This window comes from Cimex lectularius, unplaced genomic scaffold (genome assembly GCF_000648675.2).
Source record: "Cimex lectularius strain Harlan isolate CLEC.00 unplaced genomic scaffold, Clec_2.1 scaffold348, whole genome shotgun sequence".
Lineage (NCBI taxonomy): Eukaryota > Metazoa > Arthropoda > Insecta > Hemiptera > Cimicidae > Cimex > Cimex lectularius.
The window spans coordinates 299,637-322,770 of record NW_019394215.1 but is presented as its reverse complement, the minus strand read 5'-3'; the positions used below and the strand labels follow the sequence as shown (position 1 = coordinate 322,770).

The window sequence follows — 23,134 nt, the reverse complement described above, 5'->3', positions numbered from 1 at the left end:
CCATCTTCTGTGTGTCTGTGTGATTACTGGAATGAGCAGAACAAAATGATAGGTAACAACCAAATTACAGGTTCATCAGTCCTACCTCACGATTAAATTTAAAAAAAATTATAAATCTCTTTTTTTATATTGTAACGAATACCGTCCTGCAATTCTAGAAATGACTTCGTTGTCCATGTTTTCTGTTAGATTGTTTCCACTTGACTCTTCTGTGGGGATTTCACAATGTTTGCTGATTACCTTTGTTCTTAAGCACTGACTCGAGTGGAAGTCGGCAGTTCTTTATTAATGTACAATATGGACAATACTATTTTGTTTCAATATAAATATATACCATATAAGTTTTTCTACGATAAATAGATTAAATGATTAAAAATGAACCCTGACACACAGTAGGAGGATTTGGAAGTGAGGAGGTCTCAAGGGTATCGTTGTATCAAGCGATGTTTTAAGGATAGGAAGTTTACATGACGTTTAGCCAGTAGAAGTAGGACGGATTGGTAGATTTATAAACATTGTTTAAATTTTGCAAATACATGTAGGATGTGAAAAAAAAGCAATAAGGAAAAACAAAAAAATTGACTTTATGAATGCTAGAAATTTTAAATTCAATCAAAGTATTTGTATTCACTCAAAGTGTTTGTTTTCTTTAGTGATTGAATTTAAAATTTCTAGCATTTTATAAATTCATTTTTTTCTTCTTATTATTTTTTTCCACATCCTACATGTATTTGCAAAAATTGAACAATATTTATAAATCCCAGGTCCTGAAGATGATCTCAATAAAGATCGAAACGTTGGCACGATAAAGAAAATGTTTTTCTAAAACCTACGTCACACCAGACAGCATCTCACGATCTCCAAATAATCATTGGCTAACAGTCACACATACCAAACACCATACCTGTAAAAATAATAATCAGGATTGGAACTAGATTGCTCCCTTGTGCGACACCGGGCTAATATCTAAGCACTATTTGCTGCATCTTACTCTAAGAAGTCAGTAAAATAGGAGTCCAGGTAAAGGAAATAAGGATTGAGTAAAAATCGTTTAGTTTATAAGCATGCCGGCTTGCCATACCCTATTAAAATTTTGCACCTCATCCAAGAACAAACCCAACACTACTTTGTCATGTAGGCATTATGCTCGAACTATAAACAAACGGGGAAAATAGCTAAGGTCTTTCTTTTCACTAATTAGTACAATATATGAATTCAATTGTTTAATGGAAAGGACTAAGTCAGGCTTATAAATTAATCATTAACTTATAATTAAATTATAGGTAACACGGGTTACCAAGGCATTTCGTCTCAGTACTTGAAGCTCAGAAATTGGTAAAATTTGTTCTACATTCTTTGCTTTGTAGTTTCTTCTTGGGTGAAGTTGTCTACCCGGGGGAGGTTAACGCATCCAACGTAAATCCTAATAGATCACAAGTTATCTGCCCACGTGGCTTATTCATCACCCACCCTTATCGGCCGGCCTTCAGTCACCCTTCATCAAGATAACTCGGCGAGAATCGGACGCAAAGCCTGTCAACTTATGGATAACAGCATTATACTCGAGCCGTGTGACGTCTCAGGACGCGGATCATAAATTTTTACCAATGCCGGGTGATAAATCGAACATCACCCTCTTTTCTGTTCTCAGTCGATATCCGTCTTAGAACGTTGAAAACTGTAAATATTTTTACAAACAAAATCCGATAACTGGCGACTTTTAGTATTATTGGGCATGCGAAAGTAGAGACGTTTTGATTATCAACATCGAGATCTTGTATTTGGGCAGGCGTTTGATAACGCTCACGCTATACTATTTAAGCCACATTGTTAACGAAAATCCCTATTTGAACTAGATTTTCTCATTAATTTAAACATGATTTAGCGATTTTCTGTGTCCTCCGAATAGAAAAGATACAGGACTTGTTGAAGGTTTTTTTCTGCCTAAATCTTAGCATAATTATGTTTTGATCAAAGGACTCATTAAAAAGCAATTAAAGTTTGTCAAATCCCAGAATTATCATTATGATAGAATTGTTTTAGTCGGATTGATTTGTGATTAACTCGACTCGAGGCGCCCGTTTACTCTAAAGTTCATAACTGCCGGTTGTTAAGGGTATGGAGACGAACTAGTATAAGATCCTTTATCATTCGGTTATCTTGTTTCATGATAACAATGGTATAAGTGCATCAAACAGAAAGAGATAGTAAAAGATTTTTAACATAATTTCAATATCTCAAAAGCAACAGCAGAAATGGAAAAGATTAACCAAATACCTGGAAAACAGATACATCAACAAAGTAAATGAAAACAAAACAGTTTTTTCCATTGTATACAACAGACGAAGTTACAATAAAATAAAAACTGTGATAATTAACAGAAACTTTTTTTTGTGTCTTCCTTTACAGCCCAACATAAAATCTCACAACCTACTTAAACTTCAAACGTTGAAAAATAAAGAAATTTAGAGCCTCCCAGCGTATATTTTAAGTTTTAATTTAAGCAAGAATGAAAGTCCCGAAATACCTTCCATCGCTTACGAAATGATCACAATATTAAAATTTAACCAGTTTTACTCGACTGTGGCAGTTGCTAACAGTTACAGTCTCACAGGTCATCTAATCTGAATAACCCCACCGTGGCCTATCGGCAAGAATTAAATAGCTAAGTCAAACTCCCACAACTCCAAACAAGATACGCGTTTCTCTAATTTATGGAGACGTCAAACTCACAAATTACAATCCTGATGCCGCTACAATTAACTTTCACAAGGATTTCACACTATTATAAAACAGTACGCGTTGGAATTATGGTGTTGGAATCCTTGCTGAATAAATAAACTTTATCATCTTCTCGATTCTACAATGCATTCTGATAAAAGAAAATCCGAATTACAATTAAGCTTTTTAAGCGGTTGAAACAGCTCGAAAAAATACATTTCGTTAATTATTTAATATTTTTTCACAGAATGAATTTAGGCCTCTGAGATTGTGTCAAAAAATGGTTAAAAAAATAAAAAGGTTTGTTACAGTGTTACAGCATTAATTGTTTGCCAAAAACAAACGATTCAATACTATAAAATCCCTAAATTTGAATTCTTAGCATACTTAGGAAAACAAAACAAAAAATGATAGGTTATCATAGACCGTACTTAATAATATTTATAATGATAGAGAGAATGGCAAATTTTTGACCTCTTTTTAAAGAGCTAAATAACATTGAAAAACTTCTGAAAAATGTAAAATCTTAGAATTTAATATTTAAACAAATAGTACAGCCTCTTCTGAAAAATAAATTTAGTTAAAATAATTATTCTTATATGTAACTGGAATTAGTTGGTCTGCGCTGGCAACACTTGTTGAACTGATCGTCACTGATCACTTTTTTGAGCTCGTCTATTCTCGCTGATATACGCTTCCCTGTTACGAAATTCGATCAGTACTGTAACAACAGTTATGTAAGAAACTGGTGAATTTATTTTTATTTATAGTTGTAATATAGTTTCAAATGATTTTTACAGTTTTACTAACTAAATGTTGTTGATAATAAAACATTAATTCATAATCACTGGATCATCAGCCTATAGAAATAGCACATAATCAAGGATGGCTTAAGGAGTAGTGCTGTCGCCATTTATATTATTTCTAGAAGATGACTTAATCGTAGAGTTTAGCCTAGCGTATTTAGGTTAGGCAGATGACCTCGTAACAGTCATATCAATATTTGATGAAACACGTTGAATGAGATTCAAATTGACCATACATTGTAGAAATGTGGTGTAACAAAAATGGGTGTAAACATCAACCCTAAGAAAAAAAATCTCTTACTCTCTACTAGAAAAAGAACTCTAAAAGCTCCCCCAAAAAAGGCACCTTGGACAAAGAAACTAAGTACCTATGTATAACTCCTATAGGTCAAGTGGTTAAGTCATGTAGGCAACATTCTACATTGCTTCCCGATTTACTCATCGTCAACAAGACAAGAGGATCTTTAACGTCCGCACCTGGCTCATGGCCTTATCGGACGCTTTGATTCTCAAGATGAGAGCTGACGCACTTCTGCATACGACGGAATAGTGTTACCGTCGCAGCATTGGTGTAGTGGTGTCCCGGCCCCTAAGGGTCAGTAGCCACGTTCTCCGCTTGTCCACTCCGAATGGTCGGGCCCGCATTGTGCGTCGGGTCGTACGCCGCACGCGAGGGGCTAACGGGCNCTACTTAAGGGTTGTTCCTACACCCACTCCGGTACCTGTTAGAGTCTTCTCCCACACGAGTTCGGTGACAATGACGACTATGAGGTTAGTTAATCAGTTCTATTCACCTCGTTGGTTGCCCTTTGGTGAGCGACGGGGACCCTAATATATAGAGCCAACCGCCGCCCCCAGAGCCTAGAGACATTACTCCGCCACTCTGCTCAGGCCACTTTGGAGAAATATGATCGGTACAATACCAATCTTTGTCTTTGCGGTTTCCATTTGGAATCTGTTTTTGGGATTACCATTTGTTTTCTTCACTTTGCGGTCTCCATTTAGTTTTCTTTACTTTGCGGTTTCCATTTGGTTTTACCTTTCGGTTCCCATTTGGTTTTATATAGTTTTATATACTTTGCGGTTCCCATTTAGTTTTATTTTTTTCTCCGTGGCCAGGCCAGCAGCGAAGGTTTCAGAGATGAATGGATGGACCGAGGTCCCTTACACTCGCTCGACTTCTCCTGGTAATAAAGGCCAGGTGTAGAAAATCATCTCCCCTTCTGCGGCATCGCGCCGAAATCCACAAGCACTTTAGTCGACTTACTTTGAGGCAACATTCTACAGAAGACCAAATCCGTACAAAGAATTTGGAGAGATTATGAAGCAAAAAAGGGGGTATAAACCCAAGAATGATGAATGTTTTATGTGCCGCATCGGGCAGACCCCGTTCGTCACATATGAACTACCTCTCAGCAGGCAAGATTTGAGGAAAATTACAAGCCACTATACCGTCCACTGCCCTCTTAACTCTCTCTTAAAGGAAATTGGAAAAACATAAATAGAAACATGCCGACTCTGTTAAATGAAACCAGAGACATCGGCATCACACATACTTTGCGAATGTGAGGCACTAGCCTGTATGCGGCTATGTATTCTCACAAGAGGAGTGTGCTGTAAGGTACCAAGTAAGGGGTTTTATGAGAAAAAGTAATAGAATAAATGTAGGGTATAGAACTAATCATAGGGTTCCACAGTAGACCTATAAAGGTCGCAGCGGAAAACAGGTTGGAATCCTTAAACTTTTCACCAATGTTTGTTTGTTCAATCTGTCTTGTCTTCCATTTTTTTCGACCAGCCTTGGATAAGACCAAAGTGTTCAGGGAAGAAGAGGTAGTGTGCAAAACATTCGAGATAGATGACGAAATGGCGTTATCGTCCACCTAAGTTGTAATGATGATATTAGGGGATATATGAATATGCAGGGAAGCAGTGCAAATGATATAAAAGATGGGATCAAGAATGCTTCCTTGTGGGACGCCAGCTTGTGTTTTCCGACTACTAAAAACTCGTTGCTGTACCTCTCTCTCTGAAACCGAGATTGATTAGATAGGATTTCAGAATAAGGTAATAAGGACGGAGTATGAAACATTTCAGTTTGTAGAACGTGCCCGGATAGCAGCATTCTCTAGAAAAAAACCCTCGTTGGATCGTAGAATGATGTGGACGGAAGCCGAATTGATGAGACTGAATGATTTTAAGAGTATCGAGTATGGGTATTAAACGCATTGAAAGGAGTCTTTCAAAGATTTTGAATATTGAAGGAAGGTGGGTATGTAAGAGTGGATGTAGCTGGATGGAGCTTTAGTAATGAGAATAACGACGGAATATTTCCAAAAGCGGCGAAAGTGATTAGTTCGTACGATGGCATTATGTATTATAGTTAAGCTTTTTTGTAGAATGATTCCTAATATGGTGGAAGTATTTCCAATTGTACGCACTTTTCTAGTATATTTTTGTCTTAATGTGAGACCGTCGTTAATACATACGTTGTGGCTTTGTGTCAAACCGATAATTTATTTTACATTTTTATTCGATCAATGGATATTAACTTGAGTTCATAGTGGTCTTAATATTCAATCATGACCTTCGATGCAAGAAAATGTATGAATAAGTAATGCAAATATTCAAATTTTCAATCCTCAAGGCAGATCGTCGAAAATCCATTATTCCTCTTACCATAAATCCTAGGATATCTTTAAAGGGGGAGTTTTCCCGGGGTGACTGGGATCATCTTATCAATTCAATCAGCTCGTATTAAAATTGTAAACTTTATAAGCGTTATTCTATTGCTATATTTGGTTTCGTACAGCGTAGCGTTGTTGATGGACTGGTGTCGAAATTAATTTTCCTTCAGTAAATGAGATAATTTAACATAAATCAATATCAAGGCCCAGTCGATGTTAATCAGGTCTAATTGTTATACAACATTATAATTTACTCTCCCGTCCTTTTGTCATTGAAATCAGTGTCAAATTGGCCCGGTCAGCTGGTAAATGTACAATGGCCTATTTACATTCCACACGAGCCCACCATATACATGGTCCACCGAGGGATAATTATGGCCCTGTTAATCGGCGATCCGTTTAATCCGCATTATCATCCATTTTGAGTTTGATCGTGACTTTTTGTCTTTTCAGTTCCTCCTGATATTTTGGATTCGGGCACGAGCACGGATATGGTCGTGAGGGAAGGGAGCAACGTCAGCTTCAGGTGTGCCGCCTCCGGATCGCCCGCCCCCAGCATCGTTTGGAGGAGAGAGGGCGGAGAACCGATCCCACTTCCCAGTGGTCAAGAAGGTAAACTCACTACAATATATATTCTCTTAACAATGCTTTGCCTCAAATAATATGATTGATATTATACACATTATAACCTAATTGATTAACTTGTTAATGTTACATCAGTTATACAAACATTTTAAAGTTTATCGCAATGTTATTTGTCTAATGACACGTAAACTTCTAACAAACGGCGAAACGTCCAAAACTAATTTATGTTGGTGTTTATGTTTGATTGCCCTTTTTATTATAGAAGGCTCTTTTTAACGGGAAAAACACGGAAATCAGAAATAGAGCGAAAGTAGCTTTGCTGGAGCTTAATTAACTCCCTGTGCTGTACGAAGAAAAAAGCTCTTTAGATGTTCCCAAGTGTATCCTGAAAGAGATTTATTTCTAGATTAACTCTTTTAACTATTCCTAAAAAATTAAAACATTCCATCAAATTTCAAATCTAGAGCGAAACACGTTATAAAAATTAAACTACAATTTTAATATTCTTTTATGTTTTATTTAAGTAAAAATTTAACTAAATATTAATAACAAGAATACATGCGCTTTATCCAGAGAGAAAATATTTCTTAAAGCATTTTTGTTACTCTGAAAATTCTAAGCTACTGAGTTTTTCTTTTAGATTGCAGTCTTTTCAAATACCTTGACCTTAATATTTAGCCCCTACCTCTTACTTGGGTTGCTTTAGTTCTTCTCTGTCTAACCTCGCTATTTTAACTCTAGTCTCTGCGAAAAGAAGTTTATTAGTAACAATTGATTTTGCTTTTTCATCAAGACCATAGCGTCATCCAGAGTCCTGGTGAGAGCGCCACAAGACAGTATATTTGGACCAATCCTGTAACTTATCTGTGTGTCAGATATCCCAACTACACCCTCCACGCTTCTTGCTTACCCACTCCTCTGATTCCCATTTCGCAATTGCTTTGGAGGAGCGCCTGTCACACGTACTGCAAATAGACGAATGGGGTACATCCTATGGTGTAAATTTGGAGTTTGGTTTTTCGTGGTTCTTTTCTGCTAACCTAGTTCTTTTAGCTGCCCCGTCGGTGGCCACTATGATTTAGGTTTAGTCTATGATTATGACAAAAAAAGAATGAAAATGATCGGAAACGACAACTTACATTTTAACTACTTATCCTGTTAATCGGGCAGCGCCATTGGCCAGCTATCGTCAGCACCCATCCAAACAACATTCATTCACTTCCTTTTCTGCCTCTCCTCCAAGACACGGTGCATAAAAATTAATAAAACTAAATGAAATCAGATAACTTGTAATTTAAAAAGTTCTACCTACTGTTCCTGTGTTGCACGTAATGGTAATATTCTTCTTCTAGACACTGCAGCAACAATACGTAAAGCAAACTAGTCCAAAAAAGATAAAATACGACTACGGCTTCTACATAAACTGGAAATGGAAAAACAAATTAAATTGTCGTTAGAAAAAAACTTACAAACGTTCAACATATCAACACTTTCTGGACGTTCGAACTTGACCTGGTACTAGCATAAAATCCAGCACAAACCGACACAAACACAAACAAACATAAGCACAAACTTATCCAAAAATGTAAGTCCAATGTACTTTGCGTTAGCACGAATGCTATGTGTCTAATCAAACACTGGAAAAAGGAATTGATGCAATAGTTATTTTCAAAAAGTGCTTGTTTAATCTCGTCTCAATTCTCTCTCTTTCCTAAACCTGAGAACCCCTAAACTGCAGGGTTTCTCAAACTTTTTAGCCAGCGTAAACAACTCAAACGTTCGTATTAACTTGACCACCCATTGATGACTTTGCAGCATTGTCTATCGAGCTGTTGGGAAGTAGTGCTCAAAGGACATCTTCAAACTTCGAACGATTTCACACATTTCATCAATCAACGTGCCGTTTGCAAGTTCCAGTTTGTTTTATTAAAAAATCATTTAACGAAGGAAAACATTCCACCTCTTCTTTCTCAACAGATTCATCCCAACACTGGATTTTGCTTTTGAAATTGCGAACTTTATCATTTGCATCGAAAGACATGCAAAGAAAGACTCATCTTATTTTATTTCATGTAAATAACAGATAAATACAGTATACATTGCCATTTCTCTTCAATGAAAACGTTGGCCAATGTGATATTGTGGTCACAACACAGATAAGACTTCAGAACGTAATTCCTGTAATCGTGAAAGTGGTCACATCTGTATAGTGAAGCAGGCAATGATAAAGATTCCCATATGTTGTGAAAAATTTTGACTTCAATGGCCGTGATGCAGATAATTGATAATTTGAACGGTTTCATCCAAAACTTTCTTAAAAAAGGCTGACATTTGTTTCATAGCTAAAGGATGTCTGTGGAAGACATAACGACTGCTGCTGAAATCCTTCGTTTAATTTATTATTATTATCACTCCAAAAATCGTTCAACAAACGGAATATTTCGGCGCCTAAAAATATCCCGAGTATTATAAGGGACGAAAGCAAATAAAATAGGCATCCCTGCGACGTCAGTTGATGCGTCGGTTTGGAGAGAAAATGAATTGTGTTGGATGCGAGAAAACAGCGAATCTTTTATATTATTTAATAAATCGAGTATCCTTAACAGAATTGTTCGATAATGGCACCGAACATATGAGTTTTTCATCAAGCATGCAAGATACAATATCGTTAACCCACGGTTTTATGAGAGTTTCAGCGATGGTATGAGCTTTACCTGTCTATCCCACTCGATAACTTATCAAATAAGATGCTTTTAGTGAGTTTTAATGAAAGTTTGAAAAGCAGCCAGATCAGTGCGCTTCCTCATGACAATGTCTGTCGGTTTTCCCCGGATTTTTGGATGTGTAGTCTCAAAATGACAACGCGATTTAACTGGAATCGTTAAAGTATTTCGAAGTACCTTCGCGTAAATCACACACTGAGCTACCGACGTCAGCGTCTAATAATCCCGAATCTGTGTGGTACTTGCCCTTTAGATATTCCACATCCACTGGCCGTTTGACCTATTCGGAGACTTGTAGAATTTGAGCATGTTGGATCCTGCTGAGCTTCTAAGGCTTTCTGCTCATTTAGCTTATCGTCAAGTAATTTCCTCATTGGAAGGTTGTCCTTCCGCCTCATCAATTCCAATTCGGTGTTTTCCTGGCTGTGTAGGTGATGAAGAGGATGCTTCCTCGGAGATCCTGACTTCAGCCACCAATCCATCCTGGAGTAAATAACTGATCAATCACAAAAAGGTAGTGCAGTCGCGATCGAAGTTTGAGCTTGAATCCCATTTTCGAAAAATACCCCATAAGTGTTCCCATAAGCAAAAGTTCCCGATAATAAAGGACCCCAGTGCCAACAATGAAATTCTTAAAAAGCCGATCGACTGTCTAGTCCCGTCTATCTTTCTTACCTATTTTGCTTACGTGTGCACAAAAAATAAGTACAAATAACAAACTTTCATTTTCATTACTCATTGTTATTAGTTTTTTTAAATTTTATCGTCATTCTACGTTTATTTTTTCATTTTCCTCGAAGTTCACCGCGGAACCCCCCGAGTTAGGTCCACTGTTTAGGAAACCAAAAATCTCCTCAAAAAATCGTTTGGAATATCTTAACAATGGCGATGATTACGCAAAAAAGTGAGCCACTTCCTAGTCATATTTGAAAGGGAGTGATATTAAGGACTAACAACTGTACTCAACACAGTAAGAGTAAAAAATGCTGTAGTTGTAATTACTTAATAACAACGACTTATTTATAAAAATACCACTAAGAAATGTTTTTCGCACATGATTAAAACTTAGAATTTATGTTAGTTATTTTTCCAAAATATGGTTACGTATGTCAACCCGGTACTGTTCCGGAAGTCGTGGGTTCAAGTCCTGCTCATGACACTAAGTTTTCAACTCGACCCTACTTTGCATGATAGTTAAAGTAATGACTTCGCTCAATACGGCCAACTAAAAAAAAAACTTTAATATATTATTAATATTAATTAAGGTTTTTAGTTGAGATGAAAAAAAAGCTAATGGCACGAGAGGGATTCGAACCCACGACCTTCGGCTTGATACGCCGCTGCTCTACCACCTGAGCTATCGTGACCTCGATCCTCCCGGACATCAACTCCCCACTCAACCCCTACCTTATGAGTTGTGTAATCGGTTTGGATTCTCGACGACAATTGAAATGGCGACGGAGAGCTTTAGTGAAGTGTACTTCAGTTAATTCATTAAATTCACTAATTTCGTGGTCCACTTGACCAATTAAACATTACAATTAATTAAGGTTTTTAGTTGAGATGAAAAAAAGCTAATGGCACGAGAGGGATTCGAACCCACGACTTTCTAAACCGATTACACGACATTTGAAAAATGGCAAAAGGAGGGAAAACTCATAAGGTGGGGTTGAGATGGGGAGTTGATGTCCGGGAGGATCGACGTCACGATAGCTCAGGTGGTAGAGCAGCGGCGTATCAAGCCGAAGGTCGTGGGTTCGAATCCCTCTCGTGCCATTAGCTTTTTTTCATCTCAACTAAATACCTTAATTAATTGTAATGTTTAATTGGTCAAGTGGACCACGAAATTAGTGAATATATTATTAGTATAAGAAGTTCGCTAAACTGAAAAACTAAATTATTTTATCGATAAAACATATTCTTTTTCTCCACTACTTTCATAAACAGTTTTTTCATCCACGAATAACAAAGCTTTCTACATGTGGACCTTTATCGGGGAAAGAAAACAGAATGGTTTGTCAAAGGGGTAGAATATTGTTTGTAAAGACCGAATCGTCATTCGAAATTCCCGAATGACGTGTGCTTTGATTTCACGGTCCTGAACTGAACTCCTTTAACGAAATATTTTCACACAATTTGTTTTGAAATGATTCTATGTTGAACTCTATTTTGATAATGGTCAATTATTTAACACCCGTTTGAAATATTTTATTAAGTTTCCTAGCTTGTTTCGATTTCATACATTATTTCTTATACTTTTACCTACAACAAAAGTATATTATAACGTCAATTAAAATTACCTCCGTAATAATAATTTTATAATTTATATTGGATATTATAGCATTAATGTAAAACAATCCGTTCAACCTTGATCAAAACAGTTTTCTGGTTGAATTGAATTGAACTAGAACATTTAATAGATTAAATTATGCTAAAATTCAATTACTTCGAAAGTTCTCCAACGGGTTCTTTTTACTTAGGACATAGCTCAGTCCGAGAAAAATTACTGTTTGAAACAAAGCTTTTGGCTAGAAAAGAAATCGTCTCCCGTCCGACCACTGACACTGTAAATTTTTTCGACGTTGGCTCACTTCGCAAAAAGGATTTCCTGATAGAAATTTAAACGTGATAAAAGCTGAGGGGATTTCAAACTCCGAGCCAGGATTGAGCAACTGAATAACTTGCAGTATTAAAGACTTTCAAGTGTTCCTGGGGGTGGCTTCTCACTCTCCGGGCATTATACTTCTGCTTTATTCCTTTCTTCTTAAAAGGAAAACAATGGAATGAATGAGAATGATTTGGGTAAAGTATAATTAATGTCCCATTGAAAAAAAACCGTCTAAACTACAAGGGTGGATTGCTAAAAGGGCAAATTCACACTGTAAATATAGCGCATTATGATTAAATGCATTCATATTGTGCAGTACTTAAAATGAAGATGCTATTAAAAAGCATTCGTCCAATCTGCCAAACATTCTAAACAATTTAAGCTTTTTTTTTTTTTTAAATTCAATTTCCTGAATTATGTAGGAAAATAATACGACATACTCAGAAAGGGTACTATACCGGAAGTACAATATTTTATTGTTAAAATATCGAAAAACATAAAAATCTCATTTTTTTAAAAATATTTTTTATCATTCATTTTTATAAATATTATTTTATAAATATTTACTCACCTTAATGAAAATTATAGTAGATTTAAAGTCATATAGCCTCGTGGTGTTGGTGTTAAAAAAATTGGAAGTATATCGGGTTTGACAGGGCCGCTGGAATCGAACCCGGGACTTTATCTTAGTTATGAACGCCACATTAATGCCTAAACATTGCGGTCACGCGCCCGGACAACGGGACTTTGTGGAACAATAGCCTAGGTATGAGGCACGCGAATAGATTTATAGAAGGGCCATCCACAAGACTTACAAAGGAATTACAGGAAGGTAACCCTAACCGAACCAGGACTTCTAAGAAGGCCCAAGCATCGGATAACAGTAAAGACAGAAGAAATATTGAGCAGATATTGCCAGGAAGAGGAGGAGATCGCTCATCACGTTTGGTGTTTTGTGACCGACTGTATAGGTGCAGATTCTTCCAACTGTGAGAGGAAAAGCCGCAAGCAAAACTATATTAAGGAGGCACTGGCAAGTCTATACATGTTGATTAATAACCTGAACTGGCCAGTAGAACAGTAATGTAGAAGAGCACTTGGACTATTCAAGTTTTATTATCACTTATTAATCACTGCTTACCAACAAACGAAGAATCAAAGTTTTTCTTGGTTCATATCAACATTCCTTTCAGTTAGTTATACCCCCCCCCAAAAAAAAAAAAAAATGATATGTAAACAACAATACAGTAATGTAACATTAATTCCGGAGGTAATGTCAAATTCGACCAAATCCATATTGTCCAAAATGGATTTTAATTTCTCTTATAGATATTTCACTTTTCCGGTTACTTCAACCTTTCACAACTTTATTCAATAAATTGAAAATATAACGTAAATCATTAATCATACTGTAAACTTTATTATACTAATGGTAGAAAATTAAAAACCGTGTGAGCATAATTTGATTTTTTTATTGCAACTTCAAGCAAATTCACTTAAATAACAAACTTTACGAGTTTCATAAATTCTCATCTAAAGTTTAAGTACAATTTTTATGGCTATCTAAATACTGACAGATATGGTGCTTAAACAAGTTGCCCCTACCAACCACCTAACCAATATTCTGTTAACACATGCACTTAATTTCGCAAAGGTCAGTAATCATTAATGTAATAAAAAGTCTCATTAGTACAAAATTGCAAAAAAAGCTTCTAAAACTAATATAAAATATTCAAAATGGATTTAAAAAAATGAAAGTGGTTATTATGTAAATTTTACAAATGTTTACAGCTCGTTAGGAGTAAGGTTTTTGTAAACGCTATATCTTTCAGTATTTACACAACCATGAAGAATTTCCTTGAACTTTAAACGTGAACTTTGCAAACATGATTATTAATATTTTTTATTGATATTAATATTCCGTAGCAACCAACTTTTCAATAAAGTTTCATTAATTTAATACTTCTTTAGGAACTTGGAATATTAATTCAAATAAATTGTCCAGACTTGGCTGGACAGCTATTTGAGAAATTTGAATGAATAATATTGCATAAGGAGTCTAAAGAGTCAATTTCCGGTTTGAAATGTTTATTAATTTATAGTTAAAAGGATCTTTAACCACTCGAAAAATGTTTCGACATTAAAAAAGTCAAAAAGTGAAGATTTATTTTAACATTTGCCTAATTTTTAAAAAAATATTTCGTAAATAATAAGACTAATTAATATTTTTTACATTTAAGTAATTATTAATCTTATTACACTTTTTTCATCAGTTTCCTAATAAAAATGTGCATGTATTAATTAAAATCATAATAAATCATTCTATGTTTTTTATAACGTCTTTAATAAATATATTGATATACAAATAAAACGGACAATTCTTGGGACAATCTGCCAACATATGTCCTTTTGATTTGTCCAAAAGAGACATGGTTTTTCTTTTTACATTTGGGCGTAGGAGTATGCTCTCAGATTAAATAAAAATTTCACGCAATAACAAACAACTACAACTTGATCACATTTGCATCAATATACATAAAGTGATAAATAATTCATATAAATGCAGAACACGGTTGATGGGTGGCCCTCGGAGAATCTGAATCCTAGAAGAGGGATCATTTTCTCCCGATTAAGAATAGGCCAGGCGAAAATGACAGTCCGACAGGTGTAAATAATTTTTGGTCAAAACCCGCTTGTATGTACGGTATGTAGAGAAAAATTACTCAATCTGTCCACCATAATTGAAGAGTATCATTCCTCGGTTCCATATAAAGAGCGTGTATGCCACCCGATATGAAGATGTAAACACGGTCGCAAGTATGGGTCCTCTGTTCCAATTGTTGAATGAAAAAGTCAGTTTATTGTGTATAGTGAAGTGCCCTCTTTTGGCGACACAACAAATAGGGGGTAGATTGCTCTAACTAACACCCTTATTTTACAATGAGTAGTAAATATCCTTATTAAAAGAAGGGGGATCAATAAAAATTATGCAATAACTATAATATAAGGGACCTAAAATAAGATATTCTTTAAAACGAAAAGGAAGTAAGAAACAAAATATATTAAGAAAATTTTTACAAAGCACAAACATAAAATATTCTTACGAAACTGAAAATAAAATATTACTTAATATAAAATATTATTATAGGTACAAATGAAGTAAAATAACATACTCTTTAAAGCTAAAATAAGGTAAGAAACAAAATAAAATTACAAAAATATTTACAAAGCATAAAATATTTTTTAAGGTACTGAAAATTAAGTAAAAAATTAAAGGCTCAATAAATTGTAATTTGGACCATTGTTTTGACCCTTTATACGATAGGGAAGATACGAAACGTTCGGAAAATAAGAAAAATAGTGGCAAATGTGAAAAATCACAACATCTGAATACTTTACGTTTATAGATAAGGGAAATTTACAGCAAGTATAGTTTCTGAACACTATTTTAATTTTTATTTTTATTCTCGTCCAGAAGAGATTTTAAATATTTTTAAAACAACTAAATATTTTTCTTATTAACCTTATATTAATAAACGTTGTAGAAGTAAAAACGTTTACAACGTTTACTAAGATAAGGTTAATAAAAAACAATTGTTTAAATTAACCTCATTAATAAATTAATAAACAGAATGTTTTTGTAATTTAAATATCGTGTGTGAGAATAATGATGTCGCCAATGCCCAAAATGTCTGTGCCTTCCCATCGATACGAGGCATTTCCGAAAAGTTAGAACAGTTTTTTATAAGAAATGTCCCAACATACATGGTGTCCCTAAAGAAGACAGGTGTGCAAGGTAGTTTTTACACAAATCTAAAAGATGAACCTGCCAAGTAAAAAATGTCAGGTCTAGTTTTCAAAATTTCCAGCGTGAAAGTCAACGTTATGGGGCAAATGACAGGTATCTGAGGAGAAGAATGACACATACATTTGATTCTGAAAATGTAAAAGACGTAAAAAAAGAAAAAGATCATTGGCGACGACTTTGGGAAGCTGTGTACATCAAGAAACAAAAATATTCTATAAATATAAGCAAGACTGTGCTGGCTTAAATAAGAGATATAATGCACGTATATCATCGCATCAATAGTGACGTCGAAAAGATCAGGAGTTCATACTGAAAAACCTGTGGCCCTTTCCCTTCCATTGGTTTTCTGTTTTAAATTGATAAACCTTCAGCATTGTTTTAAAATAATGAAAATACTCTTCTGGATGAGAATAAAAGTAAAAACTGGCTTAGTGTTCAAAGATTGTAATTGACATAAGTTTTCATTTTTCTTTATATATAAGCGTTATTACTCAGACGTTTTTTTAATGTTTTCATAACGTTTTGCACTTTGAAAAAGGGCTCATAAAAGCCCGAAACGTTGGTCCAAATTACACTTTTTTGAAAATTTAAAATTGTTGTTTTGCCTCCAACACACACACCAATACTACCAATACATAACTACAGCCATCAACCATGGATATATAAAAAACAAAATATGAGTATTCTATACTCATAGATATGAATTGTCGGGCTATGATGAAATGTGGTATTTGGAACATAATTATTACAGTGAGAATGCTATATTTAACAGAAAATCGAAATTAGGTATATTAGGAGGCACCAAATTGACGTGTATGACTATGTAGAAGTTCGATTGTCTTGTTTATTATTTGAAAAATGGCAATGCCAGTTTTAAGAAGTCATTTGATAAATTATTTGACCTTTAGTTCTCTTTATATATTTTCTTTCTATTGAATTTTTATTTTCTTAAATATTTGGAATACCAATAACCCAATATCATGTAAACCTGGCTCATTTTGGAAATTCATTAGGCACATGGCCCGGTAGAATTAATTTTCATAATGTGTGGATATTCTGCAAAAATAAATTATAACTTTTGACCTCAATAGTTCTCAGCTTCAAGCTAAATTTGATGGCTAATGTGAAAAACAAAATGATAAAATGTTTCTTCTGTTTTTTTAAATATTAGTTAACTCCTGTCTTGATCTATGGTCACAGTCAGACGTATTAGTGAATCATTAAATGATTTATTCAAACTTGCGCAAGAGTCCGTCCGGTCATAAGCTAACGACAATAGACAACAAATGTTACTCAATATGACGAGATAAGTACACACTGGTTCTCTTCTTGGTTACAGATTTCTGAAGCCTTTTGCTTCTAAGATTGAGGATGATCGACCGGAAGAAATAAAGTTCGACCAAGGTAAAAGCTTCCTTGATAAGAAACAGTCTATCCGGCTATTAACGTTCATCACAGCGCATCAATCTTTGCCTTCGACCATCTACCCACTTTGTACTGTTCAACATCAAAATATAAAGTATATGAGTTGATTTGAACCAATTCTTTTTTTCAACATTCGGAAAGCCAAAATCTTTTTTCGAACCACCGAGAGTAGGAATCTTTAAAAAATGCTGAAAATTGTATATTCTTATCTGCAATTATTTTGTCATTGAATATCAGACGAATTTAAACTTAAATGATTATATGGAGGTGGCATTACCGTGGTAAGAATTTTGTTCGTGAAATCAGTGTTACGAATGTATTAATTTACTTAATCTGTTGAATAGCTCGTTTATATTTTGCGTTTTTTGGCAGATTTTTTTTTTGTAAAACGTAAACCGAGAAAGTAGGAGTCGTTAACGCAATTTAACGCAGCAAAAATACATTTCTTTGGACGTTAGGTCATCTTTTTCATGATCTTCATTCAGTATCAGATATTTTTCCTAATGCCAATAGAAATAAGGGTCCCACCGGCTTTGTACCAGATTTTTGGTGGAAAGAGTTAAATCGCACTCCGACAGTTCAAATTAATATTCACTGTGAACGAATGTACGTGATTTTTTTCGAAGGGAACGTTTCCTCTTCAGAGAGGGTTAATCCATGAAGGTGGAAGGGGGCTTGTCCGTACATATGGATAAGGCCGGTAGAGGAATATAAGAGGGCAAAAAGATACACATATGCCCGGTATTAACAGGGCGTAAAGGGAGTGCGGGCGGAAAAAAAATTCCGAGAGCCCAAGTCCGAAACAACTTTTTATTAGAGAGAGAGTTGTAGTGGAAAGGGGTCCTGCAAGGTGGGCTCGGGGGGCAGTAATGTAGGCAAATCCTTCGCGGCCCTCGCCGCCAGACACGTTTTTAGAGTAAATCACTGGGGCCTCGGAATTACCCCTACCACGGGAAAACAAAAGTCACAAAAAATCCTTTCCCTATGTTCGCGAATTAAGTTTTCTCTGTGAAGCACCACCGCGCCTTCCCACCTCCGGCAATTCAAATGCTTATTGCTTCCAAGTCCTCGCTAAAAATACTACCAGATCCCTCCTGAAAAAATTCCCACATTTCTACACAAAACGTAGATATGAAATATATAAATTTACACGGGAATGACCAGATCAAATTTATTTTATTTCTTATTCTTTTAGTGATGATGTGTTGAGGATAATAGGAAACGGTGATTAGATATTTCTCAAGAGCTTCAGCCTTTTGGCTTATTATACGGATATTCAAGATGTTTGTTAGATGTTAACTCGTGTTAACTCGCATAGAAAAATGTCCAGTAAGATCGTGAATGTTCCCTTCATTTCTTAACATGTTAAACGTTAATTTTTCCGCAATGCTGCGCGTGGCGACTGGTAGAACCAAAAATAAAGCTACAACAGTGTTTGAAGGCTAGTTTTTTGTTATGGCTTTGTTTTGTGTTAAATTTTAAGATGTTAGTAAAAAAATCAAAATTATTCAACTCTTCCATTCAAAATGCTACATACGCACTCGAAAAGTACTAACAAATGACACGCTTCAATTCGTGCCGACATACCTAACTTGTATCATAACATCTAACAGCCTACTTCTTTATAGGATAGGGGATGTATCCATTATGAATGAGAGTATAAGGGGAGGTCAGAAATTAACAAATGAAATGTGTTGGTCTGATTTAATTAATATGGGCATTCACGATCTTTGTGTTAACCCTCTTAACTCTATTAGATCGTGTTAGATCGCGAAAAAAATAGTAGACAGAAAAAGAAGCAGATTGTAAGAATCGCCTGGGGCGTCGGTGGCCGCAACGGTTTAGGCGTTTACACGGCGCTCATCACTGTAAGGTAAAGGTCCCGGGTTCGAATCCAGCGGACCTGCATTCGAACATACAACATACCTACAAATGGGTATGTTTTTCAAAAACACCGGCACCCCGAGGGTTGATATAACCTCTGCTGTGCGAACCCTCGTTAAAAAAAATAAATAAAAAAATATAAAAAAATCGGGTAGTTAACATTGATTGATCTAACAGGGTAGGGCCAATGTTAGATGCTAACTCGAAGGTGTAATCACATTGCTAGCCGTTAGGTCGTATGTAACCAACATGGCAGCCATGAATTTAACAGCTTTTTTTTGCACGTATTTTTATTCTTAAATAAGCATTAATTAAATCAGACTAATACATTTCTTTTGTTAATTTCTAACCTGTTCTTATCTCTCATTCATAATAGATACATCTCCTATCATATAAAGTAGTAGGCAGTTAGACGTTAGGATACAAGTTAGGTATGTCGGCATGAATTGAAGCGTGTCATTTTTTAGTATTATTCGAGGGCATAGATAGCATTGTGAATGAGAGAGTTGATTAATTTTCCCTTTTTAGTAACTTCTGGCATCTTACAATTTAACGCCAAACAATACCATAACAAACAACAACAATCATTCAAGGACTTATAGCTTTATTTTTGGTTCTACCAGTCGCCACGCGCAGCATTTCGAAAAAATTGACATTTAACTTGCTAAGAAAAGAAGAGGCCGTTCACGATCTTACTGAACATTTCTCTATTCGAGTAAACACGAGTTAACATCTAACAAACATTGTGAATAACCTACTACTTATTTAAAAATAAAGCTACTTGTCAACAAACAAAGTTGTTAAATTCATGGCCGCCTTGTTTGTTACCTACGTCCGAACGGATAACATTGTGACTCCCCGCTATTCGATTCGACTTAACATCTTGATCATACCCTGTTAGATCGAGCAATGTTAACTTGCCGATTCTTACAAGTCTACGTCATTTTTCTCGTTCTCACACGACCTAACAGAGTTAACAGGGTTAACACAAATTTCGTGAATATCCCTTATATTCTTTCCTTATTACAGTACAACTCCCCGACTATCTTTAAACGAAATTATCCCCCTTTTTTATTCTACCAGGATGGAACGATTAAACAGAATCCCTCAAAATTGCCCCAGCAGTAAAGAACGCACGTGCCTTGGGCGGATACGCAGGGGCATTTGTCCGCCGCTTCAGCAAGAAGGGGTATAAACTTCTTTATTCCCCTCGGTGCTCTACAAGAAAATTTGCCTGGGAATGTCCTTCTCATAAGCCCCAAGGACAACAAAACAACCCACGGGCTACTTTTCCTCTTCCTCTCGCCTTGCCACCTCTTTTGAGTTAACAACAATATTCAAAGGGGGAAAAACCCTCTCACAATATCAATAATTGAGAACCATTATAGTCGGAGATGCACTCCTCAGATAAGCACCGTTCGGCATTTTTTTAATACCATTCTTTGCGGACTCCCGGTGAATTTTAATAATGTTCGATATTTGATTTTTTCCTCAATTTCCTGAGTCGTCCTTAAAAATTAAAAATGATTTTCTTTCATCGTCTCACCCTACAAAGCCCTGTCTCCCCTTTTTTATAAGTTAATTCACTTTCCTTGGGGTGTGAATTCTGGATAGAGTAGGAATCGCTTCAATCGATTGGAACAATTCTTGGGGCCGAAATCGCTTCTGTAAAACACTTGGAATTGTTTATTTTATGTATAAACCAATTTAACAACCGCAAACACTATCTGATTGAAAATAAAGGATATAATATACAATAAGGTTGTTCGTACTGTATTTCATTTGTACTTAGATTACTATGTAATACGCACTAAAAACTCGATGAACAAGAGCGATAGCATAACAAAAACTTAATGGAATTTACCATGCTGTCTACACATTCCGACAAATAACAAATTTATGTACCATCTTTAATATAACTCTATTTTCTTTATTCGTTTCTCGTCATCATCCTGGTATTCTTATCGTCTCTACTTTGTTGGTTAAAACACGTTTTGGCTTTCTGCTAACTGCCCTGATGGTTTAGTGTATGTTTTATGTCATGTCCTTTTTCTTATTGGCGGCGTCAAAATTAGTCTTGCTGTTTAAGAAACAACGATGTCGGGTGGACCACAGTACAAGTTAAAAATACCAAACTTTAGGCAAGGATAAAAATTAAATAATGAGATTTCCTCCTGGAGAAAATAGTTAGTTGCCTGAAAAATCGAATCTGACAAACAAGAAAAACAGGGAGAACAAAATGATTCTAAATTACAAAAATACAGTTTCATCATCCCGCACACCCAAAGATCTCAAAATATTTCCTATTGTTTTGACTTTTTCGCAACACATGGGCCAACTTAGCAATTGGAATTTAGGATGACCAAGTTTTTAAACTAATTTGTTAATTATTCTGCTTGTACTTTAATTATTGTATTTGCAATGACATAATTTTACTAGGCTTTTATGAAATACTTAAATCACTTTATATTTTTGACTGGCTTTTATATGGTAAAAAATGAAATGTAAGCTGATCTCAGTATTTCATAAAATACAAGAAAAATTATGTCATTACAAATTAAACTGGTACTGCCGCATCGTACAAGGTGTTTTTTATTTATTCCCTTTAAAGCGGGGTTTTTTATGATGACAGGGCTATCATGTCATCTAATCCAGACCTTCTCTAGCTAGTCATACACCAAACTCCGAACCTTATCCTGCCGTGGTCTCGCACATGGAGAACATAAACTTTGCACTCCGAAATTCCGCTTTTCCTAAGGTTTATTTAAATGGAAAACCCATTCCAATCTCAGATATTGAACTACCGGGGACTAAACATTGACAATACACTAACGTGGAATCTCCATCGACGACTGACAATAGCGGAAAGTAATCGACGTTATAAATTACTCCTTATATTACTTCCAAATAGATCTAACTTCCATCTTACTAACAAACTGACCATTTACAAAACGCTCCTGAGAATACGGACATACGGAATTGAAGTTTGGGGTCTAACGAAAATATCCAATTCCTACAAAATCTAATCCATCCAATTAAAAATACTAACACAAATATTAAACTGTCCTTTCAACGTTTCAAACCTAACAATCCATAATGACCTCTAAATCTCATTTGTAATTGACATTAATAAACTCCGATACAAAAACCTCCACAAAAATTTAAACCTTCACCCTAATCTTGTCCAACACCTTTCTGCTACCAGCATTCGAGGAAATCATGTCGTTTGAAGTGGTTGTGGCAGAGATATCTCTTGAGAGATTGATTGATCCATGTGACGGAGTGTCTCTGTTGGGTGATTTCTTCTATCAAGTGTAACATGATAGATTGTCACTATGTCTGTAATATCATTTACTTCTTGCGATTAAAAATCGCCGTTTAAAAATCACAATAAAACGAAAAAAGAAATAAAAAAAGGCTTAAACTCACCCAACTAAATAATACAAAATAGCCTGTATTAATCTTATTTCATTACTAAATAGCCCAAATCAAACCTTCTATAAAATTCCTATTTATGTAAAAAAAAGAAGAGGGTTGATGCAATGAAAGCCGTCTTTGAAATTAACGAGTCAATTGATTTAAAAGGGGAAGCTTAGCGAGACTAAACGACGGGACATTAAAATTTCGTACAGGGGAACGATTCATAACTTATTTCTTTCAGGCGTTTAAAGTCAGTATTTCTTTTTTTCGATCATCTCCCAGGTGGATTGAAAAAAAAGTTACCAGAGGTCGGAGTAAAATGTTAGGCTCCAATTTCGCGAGATTGGGAGAAGTCAATGGTGGAAACAGCTCACGTATCGGTAAAGTCAGCAGGCCAATGATGGATCACGAAAACCTCGAACATCAAATATTCACGGGAAAAACTACTGTGCTATACCCTCCCCCCC

The 23,134-nt window shown here is 35.5% G+C and overlaps 1 protein-coding gene across 1 annotated transcript in view; it reads left to right on the top strand.

Moving 5' to 3' along the window:
* Positions 1 to 23,134, top strand: part of LOC106670365 (lachesin-like) — a 163,918-nt gene that overhangs the window by 47,627 nt on the left and 93,157 nt on the right. Inside the window, exon 3 of the mRNA XM_024230223.1 lies at positions 6,668 to 6,826. Coding sequence (XP_024085991.1) covers positions 6,668 to 6,826 — 159 coding nt within the window. The remainder of the gene's footprint in view (positions 1 to 6,667; positions 6,827 to 23,134) is intronic.